General features: G+C 42.0%; 1 protein-coding gene across 1 annotated transcript in view; it reads right to left on the bottom strand.

Annotated features, from left to right (window-relative positions):
* Positions 1 to 607: 607 nt before the first annotated feature.
* FRMD3 (FERM domain containing 3) overlaps positions 608 to 13,377 on the bottom strand; it is a 102,610-nt gene continuing 89,840 nt past the window's right edge. The window contains exons 5-6 of the mRNA XM_075276742.1: positions 2,932 to 3,029; positions 608 to 759 (exon numbers count right to left, since the gene is read on the bottom strand). Of these exons, the coding sequence (XP_075132843.1) occupies positions 608 to 759; positions 2,932 to 3,029 (250 nt within the window). The remainder of the gene's footprint in view (positions 760 to 2,931; positions 3,030 to 13,377) is intronic.

The following is a 13,377-nucleotide window of genomic DNA, read 5'->3' as shown; positions in this document are numbered from 1 at the left end:
ACTGCAAAACTTTCACAATGACTGATACAAACTGAACACTGCAGTGTATTCAGTTTTTCCTCTGATAGATCAGAACAATGGACTTTATAACTACAGTGTGAATCTAGTGTAAAAACATCAGAGCATTTTTTTTTTCTTAGAGCTCTTCTTTGTGCTGCTACTTTGTTATTTTTCTTGGGAGCGTATGAATACATTAACCATAGGACGTTACCACTCTTCCATTTCTGGGGAATTTCTCAGAGGAATGTGCTGCAGTAATGGTGTTACAGAGGAAATGCAAGAGTTTACTAAAATGAGACATGTCAGGTCCTCATTAAACATCTTCTTGTCTATGAGACATGAGGGGACAGTCCACTATACAGGCATTCTGTCTTTACTGTTCTTTGAGTCCACATGTCATGAATTCTCCCTGTGGTCCAGCACAAACCATCACAAACCGTGCAAGTGTTGACTATAATCCCAGTCACAATGGTACTATTATTTAGACACTAGAAGATAATATGTACAGCACAAAGTTCTTTAAAAAGGTTGCTAGTGAAGCAGTAAAAGAAAGAATTAGTGTTCCTTAAAGAAAACCAATAATGTAATGTATCAATATAGCAATAGTTTAACAATTCTTAGCGATCGACAGATACCTAAGTTCACTTTTATGAACTTCGACAATTTTTCTTTCCAGTTTCTGTGATTGTTTGGGAAATATCTTGAAGTCACAAATGTAATTGTCGGGATGTTCATCGGGATCATAATCGCCAATCTCAGCTGCAAAGAAGAAAATACATAATGTGATTGCTGCCCAAAAGCCATCTGTGTTAGCCTGGGGCTACATACAGAAGTTTTATTTCTGATTGCAGAAGGAAGACATTGTACTTTATTACAAATGCCACCAAGGAAGAAAGACATGGGGAGAAAAGGTTGTATGCAAGTTATATATCATGGCATAATTGTTCTGTGACTACATTGGAAGCTGCTGCACAAAATAAATAAATTAAAATTGTATATAACTCTATCCTTATCTAGCAGGCCATGCCTCATCTGCATATGGGGTCAGGTTCGTGTCCCACAGCACTCATTTTTTCATTGTTTCAGTAAAGGATCAATATTGTACTGTAACATAGAAAGCAATTCCAGTGACAAAAGCAGATATATACACTCACCGGCCACTTTATTAGGTACACCTGTCCAACTGCTCGTTAACACTTAATTTCTAATCAGCCAATCACATGGCGGCAACTCAGTGCATTTAGGCATGTAGACATGGTCAAGACAATCTCCTGCAGTTCAAACCGAGCATCAGTATGGGGAAGAAAGGTGATTTGAGTGCCTTTGAACGTGGCATGGTTGTTGGTGCCAGAAGGGCTGTTCTGAGTATTTCAGAAACTGCTGATCTACTGGGATTTTCACGCACAACCATCTCTAGGGTTTACAGAGAATGGTCCGAAAAAGAAAAAAGATCCAGTGAGCGGCAGTTCTGTGGGCGGAAATGCGTTGTTGATGCCAGAGGTCAGAGGAGAATGGCCAGACTGGTTCGAGCTGATAGAAAGGCAACAGTGACTCAAATAGCCACCCGTTACAACCAAGGTAGCCAGAAGAGCATCTCTGAACGCACAGTACGTCGAACTTTGAGGCAGATGGGCTACAGCAGCAGAAGACCACACCGGGTGCCACTCCTTTCAGCTAAGAACAGGAAACTGAGGCTACAATTTGCACAAGCTCATCGAAATTGGACAATTGAAGATTGGAAAAACGTTGCCTGGTCTGATGAGTCTCGATTTCTGCTGCGACATTAGGATGGTAGGGTCAGAATTTGGCGTCAACAACATGAAAGCATGGATCCATCCTGCCTTGTATCAACGGTTCAGGCTGGTGGTGGTGGTGTCATGGTGTGGGGAATATTTTCTTGGCACTCTTTGGGCCGCTTGGTACCAATTGAGCATCGTTGCAACGCCAAAGCCTACCTGAGTATTGTTGCTGACCATGTCCATCCCTTTATGACCACAATGTACCCAACATCTGATGGCTACTTTCAGCAGGATAATGCGCCATGTCATAAAGCTGGAATCATCTCAGACTGGTTTCTTGAACATGACAATGAGTTCACTGTACTCCAATGGCCTCCACAGTCACCAGATCTCAATCCAATAGAGCATCTTTGGGATGTGGTGGAACGGGAGATTCGCATCATGGATGTGCAGCTGACAAATCTGCGGCAACTGTGTGATGCCATCATGTCAATATGGACCAAAATCTCTGAGGAATGCTTCCAGCACCTTGTTGAATCTATGCCACGAAGAATTGAGGCAGTTCTGAAGGCAAAAGGGGGTCCAACCCGTTACTAGCATGGTGTACCTAATAAAGTGGCCGGTGAGTGTATATATGCTTTTGTCACTGGAATTGCTTTCTATGTTACAGTACAATATTGATCCTTTACTGAAACAATGAAAAAATGAGTGCTGTGGGACACGAACCTGACCCCATATGCAGATGAGGCATGGCTTGCTAGATATATATATATATATATATATATATATATATATATATTGGGACTTGTTATTGGCAGACCACACAGTTACTATGAGACCTGTGCAATAATGTGCAATGGAAATTTTCCAAAAATTGTTTCCTTTCATGTATTTGTGCATGACTGGGGACAAAAATAATAGGGGCAGTGAAAGGAGATAGTTTGGGTACAAAATACCTAATCTACCACTGGAGAATAAACATTAAAGAACAAACAGGCCCCTGGACAAGTCTTGTTCACAATGGATGGATTTGCTGCAGATATTTTGTGTGGATTCTGTCTGGCAAATCTACAGCAGCCAACAGTGCAATGTACAGGTGTTTTTAAAACCATATTCCTATGAGGATTTTCAAATCCACATATTCTCTATTGTTCTACATTGACATATTTTAATATAGGATTTACAAAGTTACCTTGAACAATGCAAGCACCAAGGTATGCAGCATCAGCAAATGAACACAACAGGCGGCCATGAAAAATGTCCCTCTTTATTTGAAGATACAGAAGATACCTGAAACAAAGAAAGCAAACACAGTTTGTAACGTCCATGATTTAAAGACTTGGGTGAAGACTAAAGCTGGCCATACACATTAGACTGCCATTGCTCATCTGAAATAAATTGTGGTTGATTGGTCTAACTGTCCCAGACACATGAAGAACCAAAAACCTTTCAATAAGCGTTAGACTACTCAAGACACTTGGAAAATTTAGGGTAAATTCAGACAGGCTTTTTTGGACCGGAACCTGAGGCGGAGGCCACCTCAGGTTCCGCTCTACAAACTGGGTAGCCGTGACTGAAAGCCAATGCACTGCAGCGGCATCCAGCCGCGTACTCTGCTCCGGATTAGGCCCAATGAATGGGTCTAATCCGGAGGAGGGAGTGTCTTCAGGCCAAATCGCGAGGCGAAACGGCCTAAAGAATGAGCATTTCACTTCTTTTTTCCGGGAGCCGGAAGAAACGGCTCGCGGAAAAAAACTCCTGAGTGGCTCCCATTGATTTCATTGTATGAGTTAGCTATATTCTTTAAGACAGAACTACATCCCTCACATCTCCCAGTCTTCCTTCAGAATAATGAATAACAGTCTGATGTGTATCCCTGTATGTCAGTCATTACACTGAACGATGAATGAATGAATAAATATATTAGACTTAAAAAAAACGTGTAACCAAATGGTGTATTTTTTGTGCCATTATGGCTACTAAAAGTATGGTCCTGTAGTGATAATATGATATTATAAGAGGCAGCATATTAAGCTGACTGATCCACTTGAAGCTTATTTTACATTATCCCTTCTGATATCCGTAAGTAATGTTAGTAATCACATTGCGACTACATCTACTTAAGTGATATGACACAAGGTCACATTGCCTATCTAGTGTATTACCTGTGCATGGACACAACAACTGTATGATGGTTGTGTCTGTACATAAGAGGCACAGGAAAGTTTGATAGGAAGGTATCAAATATCACATTATAAGACATGCGATTGTTGTATTCCTGCAAGAAGATACACCATATGGAGAACATGCCCTTGTATCATAGCTGGCCATAACATAAATGCCAGAGACAAACTAACGTGAATAGTCCCAGGGTGTGCCAACATAGCAAACAAAGGGTGACATATTAGAGATCAATATGTCCAATACTTCTTAATACATAAAGGATAATAATTTTCACATCTGGATACCTCCCATACCTCCATAGGAGACTCCACTACAGAATCCTGCTCAAATGGGCAGAGCGAAAAGTCCTGCAAGGAGGACTTTTTTCTTCATTAATCTCAATATAAACCTGGCATAAACCTGGTGAATCCCATTATAGTCTATGGGATCCATGGGTTTTTATGTGTAACCGCTTTTTAAAGATGGAACCCCCGAATGCTAGTGTGAATTTAGGATTAAACTGGCCACAGCAAATTGTACAGGACTTTATTCTGAGCACCATTAAACCTTTACATAGTCCAATGGCACCATCTCCTTGAAAATAGAATTATGGGGATGCAGTTGAAGTGCACTATGGATAAGCTAGTGCCCTCAAGAGCTCCAGAAACAGTGTCACGATGGCAGTATGGCAAGAGGCTGTCCATTAGCAGCAATTTAGGGAGCAATACAAACCTGGAGCCAAAGCCCTTGTGGGCACTGGCCTGCTCACAATGGTCTGCATATTTATAAAAATGCCTTTTTCAAGAGAATGTTGGTCAGAATATTGTCACTTACAATGCACTGTTCCTGGTTTAACATTCCTGACGACAGACTCCATTCTAATCAATGAGGTTTGTCCGGCTCCATGTATACCCACTGTTTTATCGGTCTGCCTTGACGTGCCTTAACAACAGAGAGCCAGTGCTAGTGTGAACTTTTACAGTTAATACAGAAAATGGGGAGGCAGCTATGATGCCAAGCACCATTACTCTATCCTCCTCCTCCTTCTTGACCTCTCCTCTGCCTTTGACACAGTTGACCACTCTCACAGGCACGATGTCTTGGGGTTACCCTGGACTCTGACCTATCCTTCAAGTCACACGTTCAAACCCTCAACACCTCCTGCCACCTCCAGCTCAAGAACATCCATCGAATCCGCTCCTTCCTCACCCCTGAAACTACCAAGATGCTCGTCCATGCCTTCATAATCTCCCGCTTAGACTACTGCAACACCCTTCTCCATGGACTCCCAGCTAACACCCTCGCCCCCCTCCAGTCCACCCTAAACTATGCTGCCCGTTTAATTCAACTCACCCCCTGATCTTCATTGGCTGCTCCCCTCTGCCAGTCCCTCCACTGGCTACCTATAGCTCAGCGAATTGAGTTCAAGCTATTAATAGAGATGAGCGAACACTGTTCGGATCAGCCGATCCGAACAGCACGCTCCCATAGAAATGAATGGAAGCACCTGTGACGCTGACTTTGCCGGCGGCTGGCCGGCATCACAGGTGCTTCCATTCATTTCTATGGGAGCGTGCTGTTCGGATCGGCTGATCCGAACAGTGTTCGCTCATCTCTAGCTATTAACATTAACATTCAAAGCGATCCACAACTTGGCCCCTCCATTCATCTCTCAACTAATCTCCCACTACCTGCCCACACGTAACCTCAGATCCTCCAACGACCTCCTACTCCGCTCTACTGTCATCTGCTCCTCACACAACCGCCTCCAAGATTTCTCCCGCGCATCCTCCATACTCTGGAACTCCTTACCAAGACACATAAGACTGATCCCCACAATCACAGGCTTCAAGAAGGTCCTGAACACTCACCTATTCAGGAAGGCCTACAACCTCCAATAACACTATCACCACACCACCATCTGTACAGTCTCCCCCTCTCCTTCTGTCTCTACCCCCTTCCCCCATAGATTGTAAGCCCTCGTGGGCAGGGCCCTCTACCCAACCGTGCCAGGCAGTCACTGTTAGTATATCTACCTGTATATTTTGTGTATTGTATGTAAACCCCCAAATGTAAAGCACCATGGAATTAATGGTGCTATATAAACAAACAACAATAATAATAATAATGCTTTGGCAATATTTATACAATGTGAAGGACAGAGAAAAGGAGGTTATAGAAGTTGCCTCATAGAAATTTATTAAGACTGGCATTCTGTATGTTACTTTTAATCCATTCCCTGCTGCCTGTGTGTGACAGAATGCAAATGTATGCCAGTCAGGAGCTGGCATAGATGTCCTACATAACTCACACCATTTTCCTAGCAAAGTGGCACAATTTTGGCAAAAAATGGACTGTGGGCCAAAGATGTGCCACTGGCAGTTTTCTGGCATAGGGGGAAATATTAAATACCCTCACTCCACTCTCTAGAAAAACAAAAAAAATACACCAATAAAAGGTCAGGTCTGCCCGCCATAGCTGTAGCTGGTTTCACTGGACTGCAACTAAGAACTGCAGCATGGCAGTAATAGATCAAAGCTACTATATTTATATAAACTGGCAATTCTAAGCTATGCTCATATATAAATGTCTAATTTATTGCCAAAAAAAGAGATACTTATATAAAGATGAATAAAATACTGTAGTCCAAACAATTGTCTGGTTTGTGGCCTTCATGATATGTGACATCAGCTATAAAATCTAGCAGTCATGAATAACTGGGTAACCTGTCAGTAGGCATTCTGTACGCTTCTGCTGCCAAAATGAGATTCCATATGACAGCCGGGTGCACAATATAATCCAGTGTGAGCTGTAAATGTGATTACTTGTTACTTCTCATAACATCCCATAGCTCTGATACAAAGAAGACACACCTTAGTCTGTCTGCTTCACACTACAAAAAGACAAGTAACTCACTCACAATGAATTAAAGATGCTTTCATATACTATATTATACACTGGAGCAAGATTTTAGTTTACAATGGTTATCTGAATTGGAAGAAATAAAGAGGCGTCATCTCAACGAGGTAGCCATGTAAAAGTGTCCCTTTACATTCTGAGAACGTGTATTTTGGCAAAATAAAGCTGATGCTGAAACAGAACTCATGACTGAGCCTTCGTTCACATCTGCGTTGGTATTCCGTTCGGGGGAGTCCGCATGGGAACCCCCTGCCTTGAACGGAATACCAAATGCAAATGCAAGCGGTGTGCAGTAAAAACGGAACCCATAGACTATAATGGGGTCCGTGTGCTTGCCGCCAGATCTCCGCACAGAACATGCAGACAGGAAAGTAGATTGTGAACTACTTTCCTGTCTGCATGTTCTGTGTGAAGATCTGGTGGCAAGCACACGGACCCCATTATAGTCTATGGGGATCCGTGTGCTTTTAACTGCACAGGGCTTGCAATTACATTTGGTATTCCGTTAGGGGCAGGGGGTCCCCATGCGGATTCCCCCAAACGGAATACCAATGCAGATGTGAACAAGGCTTTAGAGTACTTATACAAATGCCTTATGGCAAAAAACCCCTAAGTTTCCCATTCAAATGTGAATAATATTAGAAAAGACTTAACATTTATTGATTATAGATAAAAAAAAATAGAGGCTAATCAGCAAAAAAATAAGATTTCCTTCTCTAAGAAATAGTGCTCATCAAAGCTACTTTCACATGACTGACTGTAAATCCACCAGCAGTGAGAGTGTAACTACCACTGCAAAGACTGAAAGGAAGGTTGAAATAGCCACAGTGCAAAAAGGATACAGATATACGGACTGCACTAAGGATATCCCCATAGATACATCAACCTGCTGCAAGCCCACTGTATATAACCTAATAGTATCCTACTTCTTATAAGGTGACACACTACCTATGAAGTGCAGAACCCGCACTAGCTGGCTAGACACTTGTGCTATAAAGTACTGTTTGGAGAAGTGTTGTTTCGCCTGATAGACTGGCATCCTCAGGGTAGTGGAGCATAAACACAATATTCACTAACAATAATCACTACTTCCTAAATAACGTCAGTTTGTGACCTCAGAATCGACATTGACGTCCACACAGCCAATCTCTATGTCCGTATGAAAATGGTAATTTAGAGATACTATACAAGAATAAAAGACTTATTGGTAGTATTGGGCCCCTATCGGAGCACCACTACCATGCCAACAATAAGCAGAAAGCTGACAAGTAGGCGCATTTGCCTCTAAATGGGACATACATTTGGAGATGTTATGCTAGCAATATTAAATTTGCTCATGGTCTCTACCTTTTAACTATAATCAATAAATGTTAAGTTTTATATAATATTATTCACATGTGAATGGACATTTAGTCTTTTGTTTTTTTGCCATGAGGCATTTGTTAAAATATTGTTAGAGAGGTTGTCCAGTATAAAAACTATTTTTTATTAGGACGAGGAAGGTGAAAGAACGCCCCATAAAACAAAAATTACTTACCTTTTCCCAGATGCACCAGTGCCTCCCAGCGTAGTCTGGTCCTGCTGTTCTGCTGTCTTCTTTTGCCAGAAATCCTCTCTGGCTGTGATGTCGCATGTTGCTTTGTTTAGACTGCTTCTTGTAAATCCACCCACACTGGAGGTAAATCGCAATGGAAAAAATCCTTGGGGATACTCCATAATATTTGTGGTGAAATGTGAAGCAAAATCCACGTACAAGGCTGGGGTCTCACGTAGAATAAATGTCACCATTTTGCTGCAGCATTTTACCTGCAAAAATATCCGCAGGGGACATGCTGGGATCTCAAAAACCGTCGCATGTCAATTATACCTGTGGAAATGTTGACGTTTTCCTGTGAAAAACGCAATGTGTTTCCATCGCGGTTTTTCACCACAGCACATAGTCAGGAGTGGCTTAAAAAAGGACTGAAAAATGTAAAGGCAGCTCTTAGACATTCCCCTTCTATTAAGTCCACTCCTGAGATAAGCTAAAAATAAAACGCTGCAAAATCTGCAACAAAAAATGCTGCATTTCCGCAATGTGGTGCCTTAGCCTCAAAGCAAATTTTTTGTTCCTTCCAGTTCTGATGATTTTATGTACATATTCGCATGCGGGAGAAGACCATAATGATATGAATGAACTTTGCATGTGTTGAACTCTTATTTTTAGAAGGTTTGGTACATATAACTTTTAGTTTGGTTTCCACCTTAAGCAACTAATATACATGTATTTGTTTGTTTATAAAACACACACTTTAAGTTAAAATTGCATGAAGGTGTCTGTTCTTTCAATTCTTGTTTGAGGGATTTTCATCTATTCTTCCTTGGAAAAGTCTAACAGTTCTGTTATATTCCTGGATCGTTTTGCATGCATTGCTCTTTTGAGATTTAGCCACTGATTTTCAATGATGTTCACATCAGGGGACTTTGAAGGCCATGGTAAACCTTCAGCTTACACCTTTTTAGGTAGTCTATGGGTGGAATTTGATGTGTGTTTAGGATCATTATCCATTTTTAGAAGCCATCCTCTTTTCAATCTCCAGGTTTTTTTTTACAGATGGTGTTATGTTTGCTTCAAGAATTTGCTGAAATTTCATTGAATCCATTGTTTCCTCTGCCTGTGAAATGTTCCACGTGCCATTGGCTGCAACACAACCCCAAAGTATGATTGATCCACTCCCATGCTTAATGGTTGGAGAGAGGTTCATTTCCTGAAATTCTGTGCACTTTTTTCTCCTAACGTATCTTTGATCATTGTGGTCAGAGTCCTATTTTATCCTCATTGGTCCACAGGACTTGTTTCCAAAATGCATCAGGCTTGTTTACATGTTGTTTTGCAAACTTCTGATGCTGAATTTTATGGTGAGGAGGCAGCAGAGGTTTTCTTCTGATGACTCTTCCATGAAGGCCATATTTTTGCAGGTGTCTCTGAACAGTAGAACAATGCACCGCAATTCCACAGTCTGCTAAATCTTCCTGAAGGTCTTTTGCAGTCAAGCGGGGGTTCTGATTTTCCTCTCAGGCAATCCTACAAGCAGCTGTCTCTGAAATGTTTCTTGGTCTTCCAGACCTTATCTTGACCTAAACTGTTCCTGTCATTTCTTACTTACACTTTGAATTAACACTGTATACGGAAACCATCAATATTTCCATAAGTATAACTAATATAATGCCATTTACAAAAACACAAGCATTTTTTAAATCGCAGCATTTCTGCTGTGGATATTTTTCTGTAACGTGTGGATGGGATTAGCCAGAATCCCATCCACTTTGCAGGTTCTGTAAAATGCTGCGGTTTTGGCACCCTAAAGCAGTCTATATAGTGACAACTTAAGTACAAAATGAGACGTAGCTACACTTGCCATAATATCTATTCAATGCCATGCTTTATTGGGTGTTTTTTCAGCTCAATACAAAATAACATTTTGACAGGCGCCCCAGTGATCTTCAGTGTGAAATGAATGTTACAAAGTAGGAGTGTGATGAGCAGGTGGCAGACAAATAGCACCATTAACTTCTACACTCTGCATTTATAACATGCTTTCAGTGCCGCAAAAGAAAAAAAAGGACTAAGTCTAATAACAGCTTGGGTCCTATTACTGGGAGGGTTTACATAAAATACCGTATCCACTTGTTTCTAAGATTTCTATTATGTCCTTTAATTAAGATCTTTGCCACAAAACAAGAGGGTCCCCTTTCCCCCTGCACATTCATCCTGACTGCTTAAGGCTGAATGTGGACATGACTGGTGGTGGACAGTGCTCTCATTCACTTCAATGGGAGCGCCAGAGATAACTAAGTGCTTTACTTCCGCTGTCCTCAGTGCTCGCATTGCAGTGAGCGCACAGTCTGGCACTCTCAGCGCTGATTGGACAGTACCATACTTTGTAGGGGCATACCCCTAACTAGTATAACCCAGTTGTTAATCTATTCATAGAGTTCAAGGAAGAACAGCACAATTCAGAGTCATAATAAAAGATGCTCCAGAAATCTTATGTGGGGAATACAGTATAATGTCAGACAACATATCCGCTTTAAAATTAAAAGGACAGTCTGGTCATTCCTCTCTGCCAAATCCCTCAGGCCCCCTCCCCTTTTCTCCTCCTCTTTCCTTCAGTGTGCCCTTTTCTATCCTGGTCTTGTATGTGGTCTCGTATGTTTCTGTACACCCGTGCTTTCCCAATGTTCCCCTTTCCCTCCAGTATTTGTCTTTTTTCTCCTGGTACGTGGGTGGCACTTTGATGGCCTTTAACAGCTGGACTTTTCCTTCTGTCCTGTAGTTTTCCCTGCCATCACCTCCCAATTACTCATTTCCTCATGTTGTTATAGTACCATCCATTACTGGTATCTCTGTTGTGGGCATTGACAGCCCTCTACCCTAACTGTTCTTCTGTGACTTTTCCACGACTGGGTGGACTGCATGCCTCCTGCTGCCTTATTTGATGCCTTTGTTTTGGCTTTGCTTTTTCTTGTTCTTATTTGCAAAAACTTCAATAAAAACTGATTAAACATAAAATTAAATGGCCTACTCCATAATGATTCTAAAAAAGAAATAGTTTTCTGCATTCAGATAGGAAGTCTTTCTGAGGAATCTGGAAAACCCAACATTGTCCAGCAGATTTCCACGTAATTTATCCCTCTGGAGAACATATTTCGAGTACCTGAGAGGGTTGAATTGGAAAGTGACCCTGGAAAATTTTTGAAAAGAGGCTTTATATTCTACGTAGTTTCAGTGTTATTGGCTGGGTTAAGTGCAAGTCAGTGGGGTCAGGCATTACATGACCAGGAGTTCATTTTTGTCTGGCTATTTATGAGTCATTATTATTATTATTATTATTATTTATTTATTTATATAGCACCATTAATTCCATGGTACTTTACATTTGGGGGTTACATACAATACACAGAATATACAGGTAGATATACTACTAACAGTGACCGACTGGCACAGTGGGAGAGTGGGCCCTGCCCGCGAGGGCTTACATCTATGGGTTAAATTGCCATTTTCCATTTTTAGTGGTCAGTCCGAAACTTTAAAAAAATTTGGACCAAATCTTATTCAGCCCAACATGATTCACTCATCTCTCCCTCCCTACAAAGCAATGCAGTCCTGTGTGAAGTATAATACTGTTACTTTACTGTAACTTTACCTACATAGACCTGCTGCCTCTTCCTCCATGTTACACAGGACTGCTTTATATATAGGGAGAGGCATCAGTCCTATGTAATTTACAGTATCAGTCTGACACTGTAACTTACATTGAGCTGCTTCTTCTCCCTCCATGTATAATGTATCTGGGGTCCAGGTGGCAGTTAAAAAACTCACATTAGGGACAGTCACAGTTTCTCTATGGGGCTCTTCTCACTAATACTCATACTGGCTGCAGCATGTGAAGAAAGGAAGTATAAGTGGAATACATCCAGACGCATGCAAGCAGGACATCCAGATCAGGGCCTCTAACACTGACCTGTGACCTGCTCATCGCTGTTTCCTTAAAGGCATAGAATGAGATCCTGAAGTTATCTTGGATGCAGCAGAGCCAGTGGCGTAACTACCGGGGTAGCAGGGGTAGCAGCTGCCACAGGCCCAGGACATTAGGGGCCTGGTGACAGCCGCTATCACTGCGTTTTTTTTTTTCTTAATAGACCGTTACTGGCTGGAGTTACTCCAGCCGGTAACGGGGCCTATTTACTTACCGATCCTGGGAGGGGAGGAGATCGGTAAGTGTAGGGAGGGAGGAGCAATACTATACAAAACATTGAAGGTGAGTGTTATAACTTTCAATTGTAGCCTTAAAGGGATCCTATCATTAAAAGTCATTTTTTTCTGGGTACCACGTAAGAATAGCCTTAAGAAAGGCTATTCGTCTCCTACCTTTCATCGTCTTCTCCACGCCCCCGTTCGCCTACAATCCCGGTTCTTGTTGGTATGCAAATGAGTTCTCTTGCAGCATTGGGGGCAGTCCTTCACGCTCAGACTACATTAGGGACGGCCCCAATGCTGGAAGAGAACTCGCTCCAGCGCCGCCTCCATCTTCATCAGGAGGAGGAGGTTCAAAGTGAAACGCATGCGCAAGTTGGCTTTGCCCGCGGGGTGCGAGCAGAGTCGAATTCACATGCAGGCGGCCATATTTTTGGTGACCAGCCGCATATGCGCACATGCGCAGTACGCTCCTGTAGGTCTGTTCCAGAGGTGGCGGTGGAGCAAATTCTCTCGCAGCATTGGGGCCGCCCCCAATGTAGTCTTAGTGCAGAGGACCGCCCCCAATGCTGCAAGAGAATTAATTTGCATACCGACAAGAACCGGTATTGTAGGCGAACGGGGGTGCGGAGAAAACGACAAAAGGTAGGAGACAAATAGACTTTCTTAAGAAAAAAAATGACTTTTAATGATAGGATCCCTTTAAAAAGGTTTTCTCACAGACATACAGTGAAGGAAATAATTATTCGATCCCTTGCTGATTTTGCATGTTTGCCCACTGACAAAGACATGAACAGTCTATAATTTTAAGGGTATGTT

The sequence above is a fragment of the Leptodactylus fuscus genome, chromosome 1 (assembly GCF_031893055.1).
Source record: "Leptodactylus fuscus isolate aLepFus1 chromosome 1, aLepFus1.hap2, whole genome shotgun sequence".
NCBI lineage: Eukaryota > Metazoa > Chordata > Amphibia > Anura > Leptodactylidae > Leptodactylus > Leptodactylus fuscus.
The sequence above is the reverse complement of the archived record's forward strand: the minus strand, read 5'-3'. Positions and strand labels throughout refer to the sequence as shown.